The 25,059-nt window shown below is 46.9% G+C and overlaps 2 protein-coding genes across 2 annotated transcripts; both read right to left on the bottom strand.

Moving 5' to 3' along the window:
- Positions 1-837: 837 nt before the first annotated feature.
- Positions 838-11,357, bottom strand: LOC125537697 (PR5-like receptor kinase). The gene is made up of 3 exons (XM_087542012.1): positions 11,134-11,357; positions 2,020-2,482; positions 838-1,974 (listed from the first exon to the last, which is right to left on the bottom strand). The coding sequence occupies exons 1-3, from the start codon at positions 11,355-11,357 to the stop codon at positions 838-840; spliced, it is 1,824 nt and encodes a 607-aa protein (XP_087398138.1).
- Positions 11,358-13,411: 2,054 nt separating this feature from the next.
- LOC125530929 (F-box protein At5g49610-like) lies at positions 13,412-15,280 on the bottom strand. Its single transcript, XM_048697234.2, has 2 exons — positions 15,180-15,280; positions 13,412-15,073 (listed from the first exon to the last, which is right to left on the bottom strand). The coding sequence occupies exons 1-2, from the start codon at positions 15,215-15,217 to the stop codon at positions 13,723-13,725; spliced, it is 1,389 nt and encodes a 462-aa protein (XP_048553191.1). The 5' UTR covers positions 15,218-15,280; the 3' UTR covers positions 13,412-13,722.
- Between the last annotated feature and the right edge of the window lie 9,779 nt (positions 15,281-25,059).

The raw sequence follows: 25,059 nt of genomic DNA, 5'->3' as shown, positions 1-25,059 counted from the left end.
TTTAAGGAGAATTCCATCACTAGGACGCAACTGCAAGTGGAGCTCCATCAGAGTAGTAGTAGTGCGAGTGTCAGTGAGAGCTGATAGGGAGACCAAAATTTGAGTGTTTTACCCTTCAAGAGATTTTGAGTGTCAGTGAGATTCGGCCAGAGGTTTTTCTTCAAGAGATGTTATCTACTCTCACTGCTAATCAGGCACATATCGTCGTGGGCGGGGCAATATATGATGGGATCCAACTCATATCAATTGTACCTGACGGGAATGAAAACGGCCACCAATGACTTGTTGGTGGTGAGAGAGAGAGAGAGGAGGCTAGTTTAGGGATTGGACAGCCCAAGCTCTGATGCCATGTTAGATAAAGTGGGGAATGGCCAAGTCAACCTTCTCTATTTCTCTGCAATAATAAGATATACACAACTACATGGGCCGGATGGGCTTGCCTTTACACATACAAGCTATACAACTAACTAATACTCTTAACAACTGTGTGACCTCTCATCTATGGTTTGGGTAAAGACACTTGGGGACTCCCACTACTACAGGCGTGGATAGCACTGACCGGTCAAATCATATCATCATTGACGCACGATTGGCCCATCTGTTTTGGGCCAGTGATGACTTCTTTATCATTGACGGGCCACTTGGCCGGTTAGTGATGAGAAGCTACCACCAACCATCGGTCTATCACTACCACCATGTTTGGTCTTAGCTAGGTTGTTTTTTCTAAATCAAAGAAGTTAAACATTATACATTTAGACAAAAAGTCTCTTGCTTGCGGTCTAATTGCATATGTTCTTGGGGTTCTCTCAATTCACCTTAGCCTGATAGATCTAAGACCTAAGGTGAATCTGAGTAGCTCAGATTTCCAGCCATGCCAAACTTTGTTGGACTTGTTGCAACAAAGTTATTACTTATGTTAGTGTTTGCTTTCATGTCACCACCTTCCAATAATTTTACAACATCGAACATATTAGGTCTGTTTCTGCACTCAGTCTGTAAACACCACATCGCAAGCTTCATCATCTCAATTACATCTTGCTTGTGTGCTTGCATGTCGGTACTGCTCTTGTCAATCAAATCTACCAACCGACCACTCTTCACTTTTTCTTCCACTAGTGTAATAAGATGGATGTTTTCTTCAGATTGAGAGATGTCAAGGTTCTTTCTCGAACAAATGATTTCCATGACCACGACACCAAAGCTATAAACATCAGCCTTTTCTGTGATTTGTGATGTCAACCATTCAGGAGCTAAATATCCAGGCGTGCCTCTCATTCGAGTAACCACTTGGCTAATATCTCTATCAATGAGCTTGCATAGTCCAAAATCAGAAAGTTTTGCATTGTAGTTATCATCTAAGAGGATGTTTTGTGGTTTGACATCCAAATGAGCAATTCTTTTTGTGCACTCTTCATGAAGATAAGAGAGACCCTTAGCGATGTGAGTAATAATCTTGCATCGCATGCTCCAATCCAGAAGAGGAGCATTATTGTCACGTCGACTATAAATCCACCTATCCAAGGACCTCTTGGGCATATACTCGTATACCAAGAGCCTATGAGATTTCTCTGCGCAGAAATTGATCAATCTCACCAGGTTGATCTGGTGGATGCTGCTGATTGCTTGAACCTCTGCCAAAAATTGCATCTTCCCCTGGCCAGCTTGGTCCAAACGTTTCACAGCGATTCTTTCTTCACCAAATTGCCCCTTGAAAATAGACCCAAATCCTCCTTCCCCAAGCTTTTCTGCGAATTGCCAGGTTGCTACCTGTAGTTGCTGAAATGTGAACCTTACTAGTGCTCCTTGTAGCTCACCAAACTCTTCCTCTTCCTCCATCTCCTGGTGCCGTTTTGCACTTTGGTTACATTTACATGTGAAGAAAATGATTGTAACCAATACCGCGAGCAAAATGAAACCACCCACAGGAGCTATTATAATCACAGCATGGCTTCTTAGGACAGAGGATTTCAGCCTCTTGCACGATGGCCCAATAGGTGCAGGCAGAGAGCTCGCGGGTGCCGGTGCAACTGTTAGATTGAACGGGGGACAGAAGATGACCTGGTAGTTGGTTCCCGTCGGGCAAGTAGAGTCGTTGTAGTCGGTATAGGCGTCCGGGCACATATGCTTGAAGAAGACGGTGTAGGTGGTGGGTTCGCAGTTGCTCGTCCCGTTCCCGATGCACGCGTTGTTGCAGCCTCCCGGAGCCTGCAGCTCAGTCGGGCACCGCGACGTTATGTTGGCTTCACAGCGCGGCCCCTTGCTGCACCCTGGCCCTCCCTTTGCTGGCACCGGCAGGAAATCCATGGGCACGTTGAAGCCGTTGACGAGGGAGATATCGAAGAAATCTTCCATCTGGTCCTGGCCGGTCGTGAACTCGGCTAGCGTGACCGGCGGCTGGCCGTAGTCCGTGCAGGCGAGCGTGCCGCCGCAGTCGCCCGTCTGGCATGAACCGTCGCCTTTGCCGTCGAATGAGCAGCCCGTGCTATTGGAAATATGCCCTAGAGGCAATAATAAATTTGTTATTATTATATTTCCTTGTTCATGATAATCGTTTATTATCCATGCTAGAATTGTATTGATAGGAAACTCAGATACATGAGTGGATACATAGACAACACCATGTCCCTAGTAAGCCTCTAGTTGACTAGCTCGTTGATCAATAGATGGTTACGGTTTCCTGACCATGGACATTGGATGTCGTTGATAACGGGATCACATCATTAGGAGAATGATGTGATGGACAAGACCCAATCCTAAGCCTAGCACAAGATCATGTAGTTCGTATGCTGAAGCTTTTCTAATGTCAAGTATCATTTCCTTAGACCATGAGATTGTGCAACTCCCGGATACCGTAGGAGTGCTTTGGGTGTGCCAAACGTCACAACGTAACTGGGTGGCTATAAAGGTACACTACAGGTATCTCCGAAAGTGTCTGTTGGATTGGCACGAATCGAGACTGGGATTTGTCACTCCGTGTAAACGGAGAGGTATCTCTGGGCCCACTCGGTAGGACATCATCATAATGTGCACAATGTGATCAAGGAGTTGATCACGGGATGATGTGTTACGGAACGAGTAAAGAGACTTGCCGGTAACGAGATTGAACAAGGTATCGGGATACCGACGATCGAATCTCGGGAAAGTATCGTACCGATAGACAAAGGGAATTGTATACGGGATTGATTGAATCCGCGACATCGTGGTTCATCCGATGAGATCATCGTGGAACATGTGGGAGCCAACATGGGTATCCAGATCCCGCTGTTGGTTATTGACCGGAGAGTTATCTCGGTCATGTCTGCATGGTTCCCGAACCCGTAGGGTCTACACACTTAAGGTTCGATGACGCTAGGTTATAGGGAATAGATATACGTGGTTACCGAATGTTGTTCGGAGTCCCGGATGACATCTCGGACGTCACGAGGAGTTTCGGAATGGTCCGGAGGTAAAGATTTATATATGGGAAGTCCTGTTTTGGTCGCCGGAAAAGTTTCGGGTTTTATCGGTAATGTACCGGGACCGTCCCGGTGGTCCACCAAGTGGGGCCACCAGCCCCGGAGGGCTGCATGGGCCAAGTGTGGGAGGGGACCAGCCCCTGGTGGGCTGGTGCGCCCCCCCCCCACCAAGGCCCAAGGCGCAAGGGAGAGTGGAAGGGGGCAAACCCTAGGCTCAGATGGGCCTAAGGCCCACCTAGTGGTGCGCCCCCTCTCTCCCCCCTTGACCGCCCCCCTAGATGGGATCTAGGGCTGGCCGCCACCCCTAGGGGTGGAAACCTAGGTGGGGGCGCATCCCCTCCCCTCCCCCTATATATACTTGAGGTTTTGGGCTGCCATAGACACGATTCAATCTCCTTCTTGGCGCAGCCCTACCCCTCTCCCTCCTCGTTTCTTGCGGTGCTTGGCGAAGCCCTGCTGGAGTACCACGCTCCTCCACCACCACCATGTCGTCGTGCTGCTGCTGGATGGAGTCTTCCCCAACCTCTCCTTCTCCCCTTGCTGGATCAAGGCGTAGGAGACGTCACCGGGCTGTACGTGTGTTGAACACGGAGGTGCCGTCCATTCGGCACTAGGATCATCGGTGATTTGGATCACGACGAGTACGACTCCATCAACCCCGTTCACTTGAACGCTTCCGCTTAGAGATCTACAAGGGTATGTAGATGCACTCTCCTTCCCCTCGTTGCTAGATTACTCCATAGATTGATCTTGGTGATGCGTAGAAAATTTTGAATTTCTGCTACGTTCCCCAACAGTGGCATCATGAGCCAGGTCTATGCGTAGTTACTATGCACGAGTAGAACACAAAGTAGTTGTGGGCGTCGATATTGTCAATTATCTTGCCGTTACTAGTCTTATCTTGATTCGGCGGCATCGTGGGATGAAGCGGCCCGGACCAACCTTACACGTACGCTTACGTGAGACCGGTTCCACCGACTGACATGCACTAGTTGAATAAGGTGGCTGGCGGGTGTCTGTCTCTCCCACTTTAGTCGGATCGGATTCGATGAACAGGGTCCTTATGAAGGGTAAATAGAAATTGTCAATTCACGTTGTGGTTTTGGCGTAGGTAAGAAACGTTCTTGCTAGAAACCTATACCAGCCACGTAAAAACTTGCAACAACAATTAGAGGACGTCTAACTTGTTTTTGCAGCAAGTGTTTTGTGATGTGATATGGCCAAAGGATGTGATGAATGATATATATGTGATGTATGAGATCATGTTCTTGTAATAGGAATCACGACTTGCATGTCGATGAGTATGACAACCGGCAGGAGCCATAGGAGTTGTCTTTATTTTTTGTATGACCTGCGTGTCATTGAGAAACGCCATGTAAATTACTTTACTTTATTGCTAAACGTGTTAGCCATAGTAGTAGAAGTAATAGTTGGCGAGCAACTTCATGGAGACACGATGATGGAGATCATGATGATGGAGATCATGGTGTCATGCCGGTGACAAGATGATCATGGAGCCCCAAGATGGAGACCAAAGGAGCTATATGATATTGGCCATATCATGTCACTAGTATTTGATTGCATGTGATGTTTATCATGTTTTTACATCTTGTTTACTTAGAACGACGGTAGTAAATAAGATGATCCCTCATAATAATTTCAAGAAAGTGTTCCCCCCTAACTGTGCACCGTTGCGACAGTTCGTTGTTTCGAAGCACCACCTGATGATCGGGTGTGATAGATTCCAACGTTCACATACAACGGGTGTAAGACAGATTTACACATGCAAACACTTAGGTTGACTTGACGAGCCTAGCATGTACAGACATGGCCTCGGAACACGGAAGACTGAAAGGTCGAACATGAGTCGTATAGAAGATACGATCAACATGAAGATGTTCACCGATGTTGACTAGTCCGTCTCACGTGATGATCGGACACGGCCTAGTTGACTCGGATCATGTAATCACTTAGATGACTAGAGGGATGTCTATCTGAGTGGGAGTTCATAAGATGAACTTAATTATCCTGAACATAGTCAAAAAGGTCTTCGCAAATTATGTCATGGCTCGCGCTTCAGTTCTACTATTTAGATATGTTCCTGGAGAAAATTTAGTTGAAAGTTGATAGTAGCAATTATGCGGACTAGGTCCGTAAACTGAGGATTGTCCTCATTGCTTCATAGAAGGCTTGTGTCCTTAATGCACCGCTCAGTGTGCTGAACCTCGAACGTCGTCTGTGGATGTTGCGAACATCTCACATACACATTTTGATAACTACGTGATAGTTCAGTTAAACGGTTTAGAGTTGAGGCACCGAAGACGTTTTGAAACGTCGCGAAACATATGAGATGTTTCGAGGGCTGAAATTGGGATTTCAGGCTCGTGCCCATGTCAAGAGGTATAAGACCTCCGACGATTTTCTTAGCCTGCAAACTAAGGGAGAAAAGCTCAATTGTTGAGCTTGTGCTCAGATTGTCTGAGTACAACAATCATTTGAATCGAGTGGGAGTTGATCTTCCAGATGAGATAGTGATGTTTCTCCGAACGCATTACCACCAAGCTGCTAGAGCTTCGTGATGAACTATAATATATCAGGGACATATATGATGATCCTTGAGATATTCGCGATGTTTGACACCACAAAAGTAGAAATCAAGAAGGAGCATCAATTGTTGATGGTTGGTGAAACCACTAGTTTCAAGAAGGGCAAGGGCAAGAAGGGATACTTCATGAAACGACAAATCAGCTGCTGCTCTAGTGAAGAAACCCAAGGTTGAACCCAAACCCGAGACTAAGTGCTTCTGTAATAAGGGGAACAGCCACTGGAGCAGAATTACCCTAGATACTTGGTAGATGAGAAGGCTGGCAAGGTCGATAGAAGTATATTGGATATACATTGTGTTAATGTGTACTTTACTAGTACTCCTAGTAGCACCATGGTATTAGATACCAGTTCGGTTGCTAAGTGTTAGTAAACTCGAAATAAAAGGCTGCGGAGTAAACGGAGACTAGCTAAAGGTGAGCTGGCGATATGTGTTGGAAGTTTTTCCCAAGCTTGATGTGATCAAGCATCGCACGCTCCCTCTACCATCGAGATTGGTGTTTGCATTGAGCATAGACATGATTGGATTATGTCTATCGCAATATGGTTATTCATTTAAGGAGAATAATGGTTACTCTGTTTATTTGAATAATACCTTCAATGGTCTTGCACCTAAAACGAATGGTTTATTGAATCTCGATCATAGTGATACACATGTTCATGCCAAAAGATATAAGATAGTAATGATAGTACCACCTGCTTGTGGCACTGCCACTTAAGTCATATCGGTATAAAACGCATGAAGAAGCTCCATGTTGATGGATCTTTGGGCTCACTCGTTTTTGAAAAGTTTGAGACATGCGAACCATGTCTATTGGTGTATATGCATGAAGAAACTCCATGCAAATGGACCGTTTGGACTCACTTGATTTTGAATCACTTGAGACATGCAAATCATACCACATGGGCAAGATGACTGAAAGCCTCGTTTTCAGTAAAATGGAACAAAGAAAGCAACTTGTTGGAAGTAATACATTTTGATGTGTGCAGTCCAATGAGTGCTGAGGCGTGTAGTGGATATCGTTATGTTCTTACTTCACAGATGATTTGAGTAGATGTTGAGTATATTTACTTGATGAATCACGAGTCTGAATTATTGAAAGGTTCAAGTAATTTCAGGGTGAAGGTGAGAGATCGTCGTGACAAGAGGATAAAATATCTATGATATGATCATAGAGATGAATATCTGAATTACGAGTTTGGCACAGAATTAAGACATTGTGGAAATTGTTTCACAACTAACACAGCCTGAAACACCATAGTATGATGGTGTGTCCGAACATCATAACTGCACCCTATTGGATACGATGCATACCATGATGTCTCTTATCGAATTACCATGATAGTTTATGGGTTAGGCATTAGAGACAACCACATTCACTTTAAATAGGGCACCACGTAATTCTGATGAGATGACACCGTATGAACTATGGTTTAGAGAAACCTAAGCTGTCATTTGTTAAAAGGTTTGGGGCTGCGACGCTTATGTGAAAAGTTTCAGGCTGACAAGCTCGAACCCAAAGAAGATAAATGCATCTTCATAGGACACCCAAAACAGTTGGGTGTACCTCTTGTCTCAGATCCGAAAGCAATAAGGGATTGTTTCTAGAATCGGGTCCTTTCCCGAGGAAAAGTTTCTCTCGAAAGAATTGAGTGGGAGGATGGTGGAGACTTGATGAGGTTATTGAACCGTCTCTTCAACTAGTGTGTGGCAGGGCACAGGGAGTTGTTCCTGTGGCACCTACACCAATTGAAGTGGAAGCTTATGATAGTGATCATGAAACTTCAGATCAAGTTACTACCAAACCTCGTGGGATGACAAGGATGCGTACTACTTCAGAGTGGTACGTAATCCTGTCTTAGAAGTCATGTTGCTAGACAACAATGAACCTACGAGCTATGGAGAAGCGATGGTGGGCCTGGATTCCAAAATGGCTCGAGGCCATATAATCCGAGAGAGGATCCATATATGAAAACAAAGTGTAGACTTTGGAAGAACTACTTGATGGTCGTAAGGCTGTTAGGTACATATGGGTTTTAAAAGGAAGACGGACAATGATGGTAAGTATCACCATTAAGAAAGCTCGACTTGTCGTTAAGATGTTTTCCGACAAGTTCAAGGAGTTGACTACGATGAGACTTTCTCACTCGTAGCGATGCTAAGAGTCTGTTGGAATTATATTAGCGATTACTGCATTATTTATGAAATCTTGCAAATAGGATGTCAAAACATTGTTTCCTCGACGATTTTCCTGAGGAAAGGTTGTATGTGATACAACCGGAAGGTTTTGTCAATCCTGAAAGATGCTAACAAGTATGCAAAGCTCCAGCAATCCTTCTAAGGACTAGAGTAAGCATCTCGGAGTTGGAATGTATGCTTCGATGAGATGATCAAAGTTTTTGGGTGTATACAAAGTTTATGAGAAACTTGTATTTCCAAAGAAGTGAGTGGGAGCACTATAGAATTTCTGATGAGTATATGTTGTCGATCAGAAATGACGTAGAATTTCTGGAAAGCATATAGGGTTATTTGGAAAGTGTTTTTCAATGGAAAGCCTAGATTAAGCTACTTGAACATTGAGCATCAAGATCTATAAGGATAGATCAAAACACCTAATGGTACTTTCAAATGAGCACATAACTTGACATGATCTTGAAGGTGTTCAAGATGGATCAGTCAAAGAAGGAGTTTTTGCCTGAGTTGTAAGGTATGAAGTTAAGACTTAAAGCTCGACCACGGCAAAAGAAAGAGGAAGGACGAAGGTCGTCCCCTATGCTTTCTTCATAGGCTCCATACGGTATGCCATGCTGAGTACCACACCTGATGTGTGCCTTGCCACATATTTGGCAAGAGGGTACAAAGGTGATCTAGGAGTAGATCACCAGATAACGGTCTAAATTATCCTTAGAGGAATAAGGATATGTTTCTCGGTTATGGAGGTGATAAAGAGTTCGGCGTAAAGAGTTATGTCGATGCAAGCTTAACACCTATCCGGATAGCTCTGAGTAGAGATACCGGATACGTATAATGGAGCAACAATTTAGAATAGCTCCAAGTAGAACAGTTATTTGAAATGGCTCCAAATGTAGCGTAGTAGTTGCATCTACAAGATGACATAGAAATTTGCGAAGTACATACGAATCTGAATACTGCAGACCCATTGACTAAAACCTCTCTCACAAGCATAACATGATCAAACCCAGAACTCTTTGGGTGTTAGTCACATGGGGATGTGACCTTGAGTGTTAATCACATATTGATGTGAACTGGATTATTAACTCTATTGCAAGTGGGAGACTGTTGGAAATATGCCCTAGAGGCAATAATAAATTGGTTATTATTATATTTCCTTGTTCATGATAATCGTTTATTATCCATGCTAGAATTGTATTGATAGGAAACTCAGATACATGTGTGGATACATAGACAACACCATGTCCCTAGTAAGCCTCTAGTTGACTAGCTCGTTGATCAATAGATGGTTACGGTTTCCTGTCCATGGACATTGGATGTCGTTGATAACGGGATCACATCATTAGGAGAATGATGTGATGGACAAGACCCAATCCTAAGCCTAGCACAAGATCATGTAGTTCGTATGCTGAAGCTTTTCTAATGTCAAGTATCATTTCCTTAGACCATGAGATTGTGCAACTCCCGGATACCGTAGGAGTGCTTTGGGTGTGCCAAACGTCACAACGTAACTGGGTGGCTATAAAGGTACACTACAGGTATCTCCGAAAGTGTCTGTTGGGTTGGCACGAATCGAGACTGGGATTTGTCACTCCGTGTAAACAGAGAGGTATCTCTGGGCCCACTCGGTAGGACATCATCATAATGTGCACAATGTGATCAAGGAGTTGATCACGGGATGATGTGTTACGGAACGAGTAAAGAGACTTGCCAGTAACGAGATTGAACAAGGTATTGGGATACCGACGATCGAATCTCGGGCAAGTATCGTACCGATAGACAAAGGGAATTGTATACGGGGTTGATTGAATCCGCGACATCGTGGTTCATCCGATGAGATCATCGTGGAACATGTGGGAGCCAACATGGGTATCCAGATCCCGATGTTGGTTATTGACCGGAGAGTTATCTCGGTCATGTCTGCATGGTTCCCGAACCCGTAGGGTCTACACACTTAAGGTTCGATGACGCTAGGTTATAGGGAATAGATATACGTGGTTACCGAATGTTGTTCGGAGTCCCGGATGAGATCCCGGACGTCACGAGGAGTTCCGAAATGGTCCGGAGGTAAATATTTATATATGGGAAGTCCTGTTTTGGTCGCCGGAAAAGTTTCGGGTTTTATCGGTAATGTACCGGAACCACCGGGAGGGTCCCGGTGGTCCACCAAATGGGGCCACCAGCCCCGGAGGGCTGCATGGGCCAAGTGTGGGAGGAGACCAGCCCCTGGTGGGCTGGTGCGCCCCCCATCAAGGCCCAAGGCACAAGGGAGAGTGGAAGGGGGCAAACCCTAGGCTCAGATGGGCCTAAGGCCCACCTAGTGGTGCGCTCCCCTCTCTCCCCCCTTGGCCACCCCCCTAGATGGGATCTAGGGCTGGCCGCCACCCCTAGGGGTGGAAACCTAGGTGGGGGCGCAGCCCCTCCCCTCCCCCTATATATACTTGAGCTTTTGGGCTGCCATAGACACGATTCAATCTCCTTCTTGGCGCAGCCCTACCCCTCTCCCTCCTCGTTTCTTGCGGTGCTTGGCGAAGCCCTGCTGGAGTACCACGCTCCTCCACCACCATCACGCCGTCGTGCTGCTGCTGGATGGAGTCTTCCCCAACCTCTCCTTCTCCCCTTGCTGGATCAAGGCGTAGGAGACGTCACCGGGCTGTACGTGTGTTGAACACGGAGGTGCCGTCCGTTCGGCACTAGGATCATCGGTGATTTGGATCACGACGAGTATGACTCCATCAACCCCGTTCACTTGAACGCTTCCATTTAGCGATCTACAAGGTTATGTAGATGCACTCTCCTTCCCCTCGTTGCTAGATTACTCCATAGATTGATCTTGATGATGCTTAGAAAATTTTAAATTTCTGCTACGTTCCCCAACACGTGCGCGCCCATAGGCGTCCGCTGGAGGTGAGGCCGGATACGTTGAGGGTCCATGACTTCCCCGGGTCGAGCTGCACGCCACCGCCGATTGGCACAGCGGCCGGCCACACGGTGTAGGAGCATCGGTTGGTGATGTTTAGCATGGTGGCTTTGCTGTTGGCGACGAGGAGCAGGAAGAGGAAAGGCAGTGAGCGGAGGGCGAAAGCGGCGCTCACCGCTGACATTTGTGTTACCATTGCTCGCATCGCATGGCTGCCATGAACTGAAGAGTTTGTTATGTACAAGAACCTGGGGGTTGGCAGCTTCGGGGAAGGTGCTCAGGCGTGGACGCATGGTTGACTGGCCGAATCATTCGGTCAAGGATGCGCGCCTGTAAGCGGTTTGGCTTTGCTCCTGGGATGTAAACCATGGTAGGACCGTAGGAGTACTTCCGAAATGTCAGAAAAAAATGTAAAGAAAATAATATATTTACCACACTAGCAAACTGCCCTATCCCTCAGCAAGTTTTCATTGGAAAATAACATTTTTGCATGCCGTGTGGGTGAAATAATGTTTAGTGTTTTTTTGGCACTATAAACATGATCTATTTTGTGCAATCGGTGACATGCTGCTTTTCTACGACAATTGTATTGACGGCTTGAGTATGCAATTGTTTAAGAATTTGTTTCCACCAGAAAACAGTGTTTCCCACCTCAGAGCACGTGCTCTAGTCCTAACTTCTCCACTAGAAAAAAGTTGTCACTGAAAGAAACCAATATTTATCCTCATTTCTACGGAGTCTGGAGACAGGTACATACAGGTCATGATCAAGAGCCGACATCAACAAGTTGCATGCTAAAAAGAAAGAACAAGTTGCGCAGGTGCATGGAATTGACTGGAATATCGATCATATGATGTCCCTCAACAAAGCTCTACCTTCAGGGGTCACGCCCAAAACATGCTGGTGCTGGCTGCTTGTCTCATTTTCCACGAGACTGGCTTGAGAGAAACTTCAAAGCAGACCAAATGCTGAACCATGGAGTGAAATGGATCTTATAACCATGTGATCAACCATGATGCCCGGTGAATCTCACGATCTCTCACGGAAAACACGAAAGATTTCCAAAGTGTGTCGATGCCACGGAATAAGTTGCTTCACACAGAAAGAAACATCTCCATAGTATTATCTTAACGTGTACCAAATTTCTAGCACGGACACAAATGCCTTGGCACCTGCCAAAATCCCCCTCTCAACTCTTATGCACGAACCACAGTCCACAGACAAGACTACATGGCATTTACCTTTGGTTTATCACCTGATGCACAGCCACAAATGTATCGAGACTACTTGATCCTCGGTAAACAGGGTCAGGTGGTCAAAAGAAGTTCCACTGGATTCATCAGAACTCATTAATTATCTATAGTCACAGTGCATTACCGCTTAGGACTAAGATCAAATAGGCATTTCAACAGTGACCAAGAGCAAAAAATATATCAAGATTACATGATCCAACGTAACCGACGAAGTTCAACTGGATTCACCATGATTCATTAGCTACAGCAAAACTAGATGAAAGGAAATTGTTTAATGCAGTTCATTATCGCTGAGGACCAGGATCAAATAGATACAGGAAAATTCTGGTTAAGACTTTCAGTACACTAACTAATATTTGAGTTTTGGGCAATCATATTCCTTAAATATTATGGCCAAGAAAGCCAGATCACAGTTTTACCAAGCCACATGGAACAGATTCATGTCTATGGCAATAGCTAGAAACAACAATAGCAACCATGTTGTTTTTGCAATTATAATATGCTTACTCTCTAAGCAGCAGGCATGGCTCGGAACAAAGAATCAGGCTAGCTGGAATGTAAGCACTAGCAGATTGAACAGCATTTTTTTGAGGAATTGAACAGCATTATTTAAGTTGATTCACAAATCAAGAGGCAAATAATTCAGCCTAGGAAAGAGCCAATTTTTGGAGGAAGCACAAATGTGGTCTGTGGATAACACTACTGCCCATCTGCACTACTGATGACTCCAAGAACAGAAGAACATAGGGTAGAAGTAGACTTTTCTTGTTTTTCTCACACAGCAAGAAAACTTCTTAGGAAAGCTGGTGTTTTCTTTCGTCGTTGATGGAATTATTCAGTTGGGTAGCAGAAGTTAAACTGCAGCAGACTGCATTCCTTAGCTACAGCTAAAGTAGATAAAAAATTCTTGATGCTCAATGGTAATGCATCACCGAACTCCCGAGGACTTCAAAGTTTACAGACTACACTCACCAATATTAGGAGCTAGGACAGATAATCCTTAAATATTATGGCCAAGAAAATCAGATTCCAGAATAATTCAACCACATGAAACGACTTCGTATCCAGGATAATAACTACACAGACAACAGTAACAACGTTCTCTGAAATTGCAATATGCTTAATCCTTAAGGTTACCAGGGATTGCTTTAAACAGAAAATCAAGCTAGCAGAAGCATGAGCACCAGCCAATTGGATGACAAAATTTAGGTGGATTCAGAAATCAACAGACAAACTGTTCAGCTTGCAGAAGAGCAAATTCTTGGTGGAAACACAAGCTTGGATTTGTAGATAACACTACTGCCCATTTGCACCTGCTAACGAGTCTGAGAAAAGTGGAACATAGGGTACAAATAGTGTTGCCTTGTTTTCCCCAAGATTAAGGATTTGACGGAATTTCCGATGTTGCATATCGTATGATGCCAATGTATCATCAACACATGAATCCAAGAAAAGCATGTCACAGTCTGGATGAATAGCAGCCACCTTGTACTCCACCCTAGTTACGCTCTGTAACTCAACATTGCTGACACTATGCTTCAGGATCCATTGTTTACTATCATAATCCTCCATGCACCAGAGTGATGCTATCAGTGTGTTACTCTCCTTACTTTTCTTCTTCTGGTTCTTGTCGACAGTAGCTAGGGGTGTGGTAGCATAGTGCAAGCACCCCTGTGACAATCCAATTCTAAAACTCAAGCCACCTGATGGCACACAGATAGTCTTCCACACCTGCCCTTCCATGTCCACTGCTACCAGCACCGCATCGTCGTTTTTCTTCATGGATTTCCGCACACCAAGCAAGTGCAGCATATCGTGGATGAAGACACTTGTAAGGCCAGTGCACAGGCTAATTCTCTCAACCAACCGGCTTTGTCTATGCTTCCAGGCTCCAGTTTGTGAAGAATAGATGTTCACTCCCGTGATGCGTTTCTCCAGAACGGTCTCCTCAAACTGAAGAACATGGAAATGGGACGACGCTGCTGGATCAAAAGCCAAACGAGCGAAGATGCGATGGTCGCTTCGCACCTCTGGGATAGGGGGCAGGTCGACCCACCTCTCGATGGCCGGATTGCACACGACGAAATGGGGTTCAACCGTCGAATCCATGTCCGTGGAAGGAGAAGGGGCCATGTAGGCAAGGCAGAGGAGGAGGCCATTGCAGGTGTCCAGCTGGGCGATGTACCAGTATTTGTTGTGTGGCAAGAAAGGGAGGGACAGGTCGGCCGGCGGGGCTGCGCCGACGGAGACGTTGGCGAAGTGGAAGCGCTGGAAGCGGGGGTCAACCCTGTCGTAGGTGCTGTAGACGAAGCCGGCGAGGGTTTGGGCCAGCTTATTGCGGTTGGCGGGGTTGGCGATGAGGTCGCGCCAGGACGGGGAGACGCACTTGAAGCGGTGGAGGGATCTGGCGGGGAGGCGGGAGAGGATCTCAAAGATGAGGTCTTCCGAGAGGAGGCTGGCCGCTGCCGGCACTGCCTCCTCCGCCGGAAGGTTGGTCGTGCTCGCCTCTTTCTTCTGCCCAGACCCAGAACTCTTCTCCTCCATGGCGCCGCTTAAAGGAACAAGCACTGCATCCTCCGCCGGCAGGTTGGCCGTGCTCGCTTCTTTCTTCTGCCCAGACCCAGAGCTCTTCTCCTCCATGGCGCCGCTTCAAAGAACAAATTGATGGGGAGAAGGACAAATTAATCTTGGGGAGAAGGACAAATTGATGGGGAAGTAGGTCGCGATGTCTCCGTGCGCGCGAGGAGAAATACCTTGGGGTGAGGCGGCGCCGTAGGCTGCAGTTGTTCATGGAGACGGCGCTTCTCAGCGGCGTAGGCGGCGATGGGGAATCAGAAATGTTAAGCGGCGTAGGAGACAGTGGCTGATATTGGGCCGCAATCGGTAGCAGCGAAATACTGGGCCTTATCAGGCCTACATTCTACATTACTTCAAGGGCCACGTTGGCCCCTCCACTTCTGTCTAGCGTACACCCCCCTCAGAAAGAAAAAGAAAAAGAAGCCTCGTAGACAGAGGTATTTTAAGAGTTTGTCTAAAAAGAAGGTATTTAACTCTGCCTATGTTGTCTCAACATAGCCGGTCCCAAGCCCGGGTAAAGGAGGAGGGTTGTGATAGGCTTGGCGAGCCAAAGTAAAAACTTAGCCACTCTTATGAAGATGAAACCCAAAAGATTTTCGTTGGGGCGTAACCCTCTCAGCGACGCGCTACATCGGAACCCGGGTGTGGTGAAAAATGGGCAAGGGCCGGGCCGTCACCCCCAAGGTGGCGCGCTGTATCTTGATTCGGATACGGTGGCAAGTGAGCGAGGATCGGGTCGTCGCATCCTTAGTGGCGCGCTACATCGGTGCCCGGATGTAGTGGAAAATGGGCAAGGGTCTTCGCATTTGACTCGACGAGTGCGAAGGGTAAGGAAGCTAGCCGAGCCTAGGAGGATTCGCTTAGGTAGCTGGAACGTAGGGTCTCTGACAGGGAAGCTTCGGGAGCTTGTTGATGCAGCGGTGAGGAGAGGTGTTGATATCCTTTGCGTCCAAGAAACCAAATGGAGAGGACAGAAGGCGAAGGATGTGGAGGATACCGGCTTCAAGCTGTGGTACACAGGGACGGCTGCAAACAGAAATGGCGTAGGCATCTTGATCAACAAGAGCCTCAAGTATGGAGTGGTAGATGTCAAGAGACGTGGGGACCGGATTATCCTGGTCAAGCTGGTAGTTGAGGACTTGGTTCTCAATGTTATCAGCGCGTATACCCCGCAAGTAGGCCACAATGAGAACACCAAGAGGGAGTTCTGGGAAGGCCTGGAAGACATGGTTAGGAGTGTACCGATTGGTGAGAAGCTCTTCATAGGAGGAGACCTCAATGGCCACGTGGCTACATCTAACACAGGTTTTGAAGGGGCGCACGGGGGCTTTGGCTATGGCATCAGGAATCAAGAAGGAGAAGATGTCTTAAGCTTTGCTCTAGCCTACAACATGATTGTAGCTAACACCCTCTTTAGAAAGAGAGAATCACATCTGGTGACTTTTAGTAGTGGCCAACACTCTAGCCAGATTGATTTCATCCTCTCGAGAAGAGAAGATAGGCGTGCGTGCCTAGACTGTAAGGTGATACCTGGAGAGAGTGTTGTACCCCAGCATAAGCTGGTGGTTGCTGACTTCCGCTTTCGGATTCGTGTCCAGCGGGATAAGCGTGCCAAAGTCGCTAGAACGAAGTGGTGGAACCTCAAGGGGGAGGTAGCTCTAGCGTTCAAGGAGAGGGTCATTAAGGAGGGCCCTTGGGAGGAAGGAGGAGATGCGAACAATGTGTGGACGAAGATGGCGACTTGCATTCGTAAGGTGGCCTTGGAGGAGCTTGGAGTGTCCAGGGGAAGGAGAAGCGAAGATAAGGATACCTGGTGGTGGAATGATGATGTCCAGAAGGCGATTAAAGAGAAGAAAGATTGCTTCAAACGCCTATACCTGGATAGGAGTGCAGACAACATAGAGAAGTACAAGATGGCGAAGAAGGCCGCAAAGCGAGCTGTTGGTGAAGCAAGGGGTCGGGCATATGAGGACCTCTACCAACGGTTAGGCATGAAGGAAGGTGAAAGGGACATCTATAAGATGGCCAAGATCCGAGAGAGGAAGACGAGGGATATTGGCCAAGTCAAATGCATCAAGGATGGAGCAGGCCAACTCTTGGTGAAGGACGAGGAGATTAAGCATAGATGGCGGGAGTACTTCGACAAGCTGTTCAATGGGGAGAATGAGAGTTCTACCATTGAACTGGACGACTCCTTTGATGAGACCAGCATGCGTTTTGTGCAGCGAATCCAGGAGTCTGAGGTCAAGGAGGCTTTAAAAAGGATGAAAGGAGGCAAGGCGATGGGCCCTGATTGTATCCCCATTGAGGTGTCGAAAGGTCTCGGGGACATAGCGATAGTATGGCTAACCAAGCTTTTCAACCTCATTTTTTGGGCAAACAAGATGCCAGAAGAATGGAGATGGAGTATATTAGTACCAATCTTCAAGAACAAGGGGGATGTTCAGAGTTGTACTAATTACCGTGGAATTAAGCTGATGAGCAATACAATGAAGCTATGGGAGAGAGTCATTGAGCACCGCTTAAGAAGAATGACAAGCGTGACCAAAAATCAGTTTGGTTTCATGCCTGGGAGGTCGACCATGGAAGCCATTTTCTTGGTACGACAACTTATGGAGAGATATAGGGAGCAAACGAAGGACTTGCATATGGTGTTCATTGACTTGGAGAAGGCCTATGATAAGATACCGCGGAATGTCATGTGGTGGGTCTTGGAGAAACACAAAGTCCCAGCAAAGTACATTACCCTCATCAAGGACATGTACGATAATGTTGTGACAAGTGTTCGAACAAGTGATGTCGACACTGATGACTTTCCGATTAAGATAGGACTGCATCAGGGGTCAGCTTTGAGCCCTTATCTTTTTGCATTGGTGATGGATAAGGTCACAAGGGATATACAAGGAGATATCCCATGGTGTATGCTCTTTGCAGATGATGTGGTGCTAGTTGACGATAGTCGGACAGGGGTAAATAGGAAGTTAGAGTTATGGAGACAAACCTTGGAATCGAAAGGGTTTAGGCTTAGTAGAACTAAAACCGAGTACATGATGTGCGGTTTCAGTACTACTAGGTGTGAGGAGGAGGTTAGCCTTGATGGCCAGGTGGTACCTCAGAAGGAAACCTTTCGGTATTTGGGGTCAATGCTGCAGGAGGATGGGGGTATTGATGAAGATGTGAACCATCAAATCAAAGCCGGATGGATGAAGTGGCGCCAAGCTTCTGGCATTCTCTGTGACAAGAGAGTGCCACAAAAGCTAAAAGGCAAGTTCTATAGGACGGCGGTTCGACCCGCAATGTTGTATGGCGCTGAGTGTTGGCCGACTAAAAGGCGACATGTTCAACAGTTAGGTGTGGCGGAGATGCGTATGTTGAGATGGATGTGTGACCACAGGAGGAAGGATCGAGTCCGGAATGATGATATACGAGATAGAGTTGGGGTAGCATGAATTGAAGAGAAGCTTGTCCAACATCGTCTGAGATGGTTTGGGCATATTCAGCGCAGGCCTCCAGAAGCTCCGGTGCATAGTGGACGGCTAAAGCGTGCGGAGAATGTCAAGAGAGGGCGGGGTAGACCGAATTTGACATTGGAGGAGTCCGTTAAGAGAGACCTGAAGGATTGGAGTATCACCAAAGAGCTAGCTATGGACAGGGGTGCGTGGAAGCTTGCTATCCATGTGCCAGAGCCATGAGTTGGTTGCGAGATCTTATGGGTTTCACCTCTAGCCTATCCCAACTTGTTTGGGACTAAAGGCTTTGTTGTTGTTGTTGTTGTTGTCTAAAAAGAAGGTATTTTAAGAGTTTCTTAAAAAAGGTATTTTAGGAATAGCGGGAATATCAATTGGTAAAAACACCTCGTCGAGCCTCTCAATATCCCATCTAGCAGATGTATGATCAATTAGTTCCGAAACAAGAACAGGAGGATTGGCGATCGGCATCCAAATGGTCTCATCATAACATCCCTAGGAGTCAAATTATCTAACCAAATTTGAGCTGAAGCTCAATTGCCAATGTGCCATATCAAACCCTGCTTAAGTGCATCTTGTCCTTTCATGACCGCTCTTCAAATCTGACTGGGGTGGTTACCCAATTCTGCACTCAAGATAAAACATGATGGGAAGTAAACCGCCTTTAAAATCCTTGCTGTTACGGCATATCTCTCTCAAGGTAGTTTTGGTGATTGATGACAACATTTTTGCGGACTAATCTTGTGCTTTGAATAATTCACAGATTCTCCCCTGGCACGAGACGCCTTCTTCCCCTCGGAGTGTATTTCAAGACGGTGTAGCTTTTTCGTTTCTTTCTCGATGGACTAGTTGCGTAGAGGGCACCGTACTATCAAGAGGGGGTCCGCTGGGGTTTTGCATGGGTGGAATCATCATGTACACATCAGCTTCTCACCCTCCGAGCATTTCCTTTCCATTGAAGAGATCTCTCCTCTCTTCCTTGTCCTGTCTGGGTCAAAGCGGTAGTACCGCGCACCCAGCGGTAGTACCGCTGAGGAGCCAAGCGGTAGTACCGCTCCGCAGCAGTAGTACCGCCCGTGGCTCCACAGCAGTAGTACCGCTGGGGGCCTGGCACCTCCGCCTTGTCCTCAGCATCTTTGAGAGATTCCTTCTCTCTCTCGTGCGCGCGCCCCAGCGGTAGTACCACACTGCCTGCGGTACTACGACCGAAGGGTCACAAGCGGCAGTACCGCTCCACAGTGGTACTACCGCCCTTGACCCCACTACCGTAGTACCGCTGGGCAGTCTGGCTCCTACCGCCTCGATTCGAGAGGTCTTTTTCTCGTGTCGGGTTTTGCGGCACTAGTCACGGTTGTAGTGGCGGTAGTATCGTTCCAGGAGCGGTAGTACCGCCCTACCACCGCAGTAGTACCGCATTTGGGTCCGTTCCCTACTAGTCTCCTCAGCGCGGCAGTACCGCTGGCTGGCGCGGCAGTACCGTTGTCCTGGCGGTAGTACCACCCCCTCTCAGCGGTAGTACCGCCCTGTGCGGGGCTGGTTGGTGGGGGGCAACGGGATTGTTGCCCCCACTATAAAAGGGAGTCCCTTCTTCCTTCTCACCCACCTCTTCCTCCCCCAAGCTCCATTAAATACTCCAAGCTCCATTTTCGCCCGATCTATCTCTCTAGCCAATCAAACTTGTTGATTTGCTCGGGAGTGGTTGAGAAGTCCCCGATCTACACTTCCACCAAGGGATTTTCGATTCCCCCACTCATCCCTAGCGGATCTTGTTATTCTTGGGTGTTTGAGCACCCTAGACGGTTGAGGTCACCTCGGAGCCATATTCCATTGTGGTGAAGCTTGGTGGTCTTGTTGGGAGCCTCCGATTAAGTTGTGGAGATTGCCCCAACCTTGTTTGTAAAGGTTCGGTCACCGCCTTCAAGGGCACCAATAGTGGAATCACGGCATCTCGCATTGTGTGAGGGCGTGAGGAGAATACGGTGGCCCTAGTGGCTTCTTGGGGAGCATTGTGCCTCCACACCGCTCCAACAGAGACGTACTTCCCCTCAAAAGGAAGGAACTTCGGTAACACATCCTCGTCTTCACTGGATCCACTCTTGGTTATCTCTTACCTTTACTTGTGCAAGCTCTTTAGTGTTTCTTCCCTTGCTTGCTTGTATGCTTGTTGTTATTGCATCATATAGGTTGCTCACCTAGTTGCACATCTAGACAGCCTACTTTGATGCAAAGTTTAATTTGGTAAAGAAAAGCTAAAAAATGGTAGTTGCCTATTCACCCCCCCCTCTAGTCAACCATATCGATCCTTTCAATTGGTATCAGAGCCTCGTCTCTTTATTAAGGACTTTACCGTCCAAAGAGTATGGTTGATACCGTAGACGGTGTGGAGGAACACTCCGGTGTGAATCCGATCTCGTCTACGGGAGATGGGGGAACTTCGGTCTCTCGTGAGGAGTTCAATGTGGCCTTGGAGACATTGAAAACCTCCATGATGACCGAAGTTGAAAGCATGTTTACTAAATTTCTTGAGGGGCTTAAACTATCCACCGCACCGTTGAAAGTGGGTGATCCCGCCAACAAGGTGACGGATGCTATCCCTGACAAGGGGGAAGCTAGTAGTGAAATGGCTCCTTCTTCTAGTGGCAAGAATGGCACCGACATCTTTGCCCATGTGGAACCACCACTTGTTTATGGTGGACCGGTTCCTTCCACTCATTTGAATCATGCCGGTCCTCCCCCTAAGATTGTGAAAAATGAGGATTTTGATTCTTGGGTTTACCGCTTTAAACGTCATTTAAATCATGTGAACACTAACCTTTGGAGAATCATTGAAGAAGGTTTCTATCCACATGATCCAAGCAACTTCACTCCTCGAGAAGCCGCGGACAATCAATTCAATGAGAATGCTCTCTTCATCATTCAAGATGCAATTCCACCTGAAGACCTACCTCATCTTCGTCCCTTCGCCTTGGCCAAAGATGCATGGCATTGTGTCGTGTCTCTCTACCGGGGAAGCGCAAGCATTCAACGCTCCAACTATGAAGTGGTACAAGATGAGGCCGATGAGTTTGCAATGAAGGAAGATGAAGAACCTCGTGAGCTTTATCGGAGAGTAACCAAACCCGCGGTCTCACTACGAGATCACGGGAGCAAGGACACGGATGACAATTGGATCAAGCGCAAATTCCTCAAGGCAATGATGCCCTACCACAAGGCCATGTCCTCCGTCATTCGTCAAAGACCGGACTTCCACACTTTGACCTCAAGCGAAGTGTTGGATGAGTTTGTGGCCATGAACATTTTGGATAAGACCGCCGACAATGCGGTGCTCCGTTCTCAACGGGCAAAGAAGCCTAACCTTGCATTGAAGGCCAAGCTCACCGTGGAAGAAGAAGAAGAAGAGGAAGAAGAGGAGAGCAACCCCGAAGATACGAAGTATGCATATCATGAACACATGGCACTTGCTTCAAGGCAATTTTGGAGCAAGAAAAACTCGAGGCCAAACTTTAGCAAAAAAAACTCGAGTGGCACAAGGGGCAAGAAACGTGTAAGGACTTGCTACAATTGTGGCAACGTGAGTCATTTCGTTGCGGAATGCCCGTATGAGAAGAGGGAAGACAATGGTGGCCAACTCATCCGAAAGGACAAGGCCAAGTCGTTCCCCAACAAGAACAACTTCACCAAGAAGACTCCTCCCAAGGCTTTGGTTGTGCAATAAGAGTACAATGAGGATGATGACGATGATGAAGATGATGAGTCGGTTGCCATGGCCTCCGTTGCCATTGCAACAACGTCACGGGTGTCTCTCTTCGACTCACCCAATGAGAGCATCACCGCCAAGTGCCTCATGGCTAAAGGCACCAACAAGGTAACCTCCAACATCAAAACTACCAGCATTAATCATCCTTCCCCAACGGATAGCATTAATGAACTTGAGGGAGCTAATGTGGAGGCTAACGAGTTTGAGGCCTTTATGGGCAAACTCAAGGGAAAATCCAAGAAGCACTTTGTTGCTCTCTTGGAACAACTTGGTGAGGCCAATGACATGATCGAGGCTCACGAAGACACCATCTCTAAGATGGAAGGGCATAGTCGTGACTATGCCGATGAGATTTCGGATCTTTCCAATGCTCTTGAGGAAGAGCGTGGTCTTCATTTGGATCTTGAGGAGTCACACAACTTTGATCATGCTAAGTTAAAGAAAGATTATGATCATGCCCTCGTTGTTTCTCGTGTGCTAAATTCCGAGAAGGCCAAACTCGGGGTTGATCTTGATAGACTCAAAGAGGAGTTTGATATACTTGAAAAGGCCCACAAGGCCTTGAAGGGTATTCACGCTAGTCTCAAGGAGTCTCATGATCAACTCCAAGTGAAGCTAACTAAGGAGAAAGCAACTTTTCCTCATATGGTTTTAATTGATAATGCAAATGCTACTAACCCGTGTTGTGAGCATATACATCTTGTTGAGGAAAATGCTAAGTTGAAGGAGCAACTTGAGAGAGGTCTTGCGACTTGCATACAAGGCAAGAAGAACCTCAACGGTCTCTTGATCAACCAAAAGGGAGGTGTGGCCAAGGAAGGGGTTGGGTACGTGCCCGACTCCAAGAACAAGAAGAAGAATGACAAGACCAAACGACCTCCTCCCCTCATGCAAACCTTTGTGAGGGAGGGAGAGAGTGCCCCCGAGGAGAAGAAGAAGAACAATGTCAAGAAGGGCAATGTCACCCCTCCCAACAAAGTCGGCGATTTTAATCCTTCTTATGTGTTATGCCGTGCTAGTGATGGGCATGTTTATGCCAAATTTGTTGGTTCTCTTCATGAGTACATTGAATAGTCTATTTGGGTTCCTAAGACCCTTGTTACTAACATCAAAGGACCCATTACAAAATGGGTACCTAAAACCAAGCATTGATCTCTTGTAGGTGTTTGCTTCCGGTGGTGGATCATGGTTGCTCGATAGCGGAGTTACAAATCATATGACCGGAAGCATGGACTTGGTGGTGGACGTGCACAAAGTTCCATCTATGCCCACCAATGTCGAGTGGGGTGATGCCTCATCCTCTAAGGTATTGGGACTTGGCAAGGTGGTCATCTCTCATGATCTCACGATCGAGAAGGTCATGCTTGTTGAGTCCCTTGCATACAATTTACTTTCCGTTCGTCAACTTGCAATCATGGGATTTGCCACTTTCTTTGATATCGATACCGTGGTCCTCTTGTGGAGCAAGACTCTTAAAGTAGCTTTTGTTGGGCATGTCGAGAACGGTCTATATGTGATTAACTTTTCGGAGCGACCCACTAAGACCGCGATATGCCTAATGGCTAAAGTTGATGTGGGATGGCTTTGGCATCACCGTTTAGCCCATGTCAATATGAGATCTTTGCAAAGTCTCCTCAAGGGGGACCATGTCCATGGACTAACGAATGTTAGTTTTGTTAAAGATCATGCTTGAAGTGCCTGTATCAAAGGAAAGCTACATGAGAAGGCTCACCCTCCCACGACTATCATTTATTCAAAGAGGCCCTTGGAGCTCCTTCACATGGATCTTTTTGGGCCCCCATCCTTCGATAGTCTTGGAGGTAGGAAGTATTGCTTGGTGATTGTGGATGACTACTCAAGGTACACGTGGGTGTATTTCTTCAAGAGGAAGAGCGAGACCCAACAAACCGTCATTAACTTTGCAAATGAAGCACAACGTCAACACAATGCAAAGATCTTGACAATAAGAAGTGACAACGGCACCGAGTTCAAGAACTACACCTTGGATGAATTTCTTAGTGATGAGGGAATCAAGCATCAATATTCCGCACCATACACCCCTCAACCAAACGGTGTTGCGGAGAGGAAGAACCGGACGTTGATGGATGCGGCAAGGACCATGATGGCGGAGTTCAAGTCTCCGTACAACTTTTGGGACGAAGCCATCAACACCACGTGTCATGCATCCAATCGGCTCTACCTCCGCAAGGGCTTGAACAAGACTCCATATGAGATACTCACCGGTAACAAGCCCAACCTCAAGTACTTCCGGGTATTTGGGTGTAAGTGTTTCATTCTCAAGAAAGGTGTTCGATTGTCTAAATTTGAGGCTAGAGTTTATGAGGGCATATTTGTTGGTTATGCTACAAACTCTCATGCTTACCGTGTCCTCAATAAATCCACGGGACTTATTGAGGAGATGTGTAACGTGGAGTTTGATGAGAATAATGGCTCCCAAGTGGAGCAAAGTGGCACTTGTGATGTAGGTGATGAAATTCCTCCTCAAGCCATAAGAAGAATGGGTGTTGGTTTCATCCTACCCATTGAGGAACCCCTTGTGGCCAAAGGAGAAGGACAATGCTCCACTCAAGTGGAGCCATCACCAACCCAAGGCCCACACGCTTCCGAAGAACAAAGTGAAGGCCCTCAACCTCATGAACAAGACCAAGGGCAAGATCATACTCAAGACGGTGTTGACACACCAAGTGATGCCCAAGGTCAAGTTCTCTTCCCCGAGCAAGTTCAAGATCAAGAACAAGTTCATGACGGCGCTCAAGATGATCAAGTAACCGCTCCTCAACTCACCACCGAGGAGGAATTAGAGCGTCGTGC

Source organism: Triticum urartu, chromosome 2A, assembly GCF_056163025.1.
Source record: "Triticum urartu cultivar PI428250 chromosome 2A, HENAU_Tu73, whole genome shotgun sequence".
Classification (NCBI taxonomy): domain Eukaryota; kingdom Viridiplantae; phylum Streptophyta; class Magnoliopsida; order Poales; family Poaceae; genus Triticum; species Triticum urartu.
This window is presented reverse-complemented; position numbering and strand designations above follow the sequence as displayed.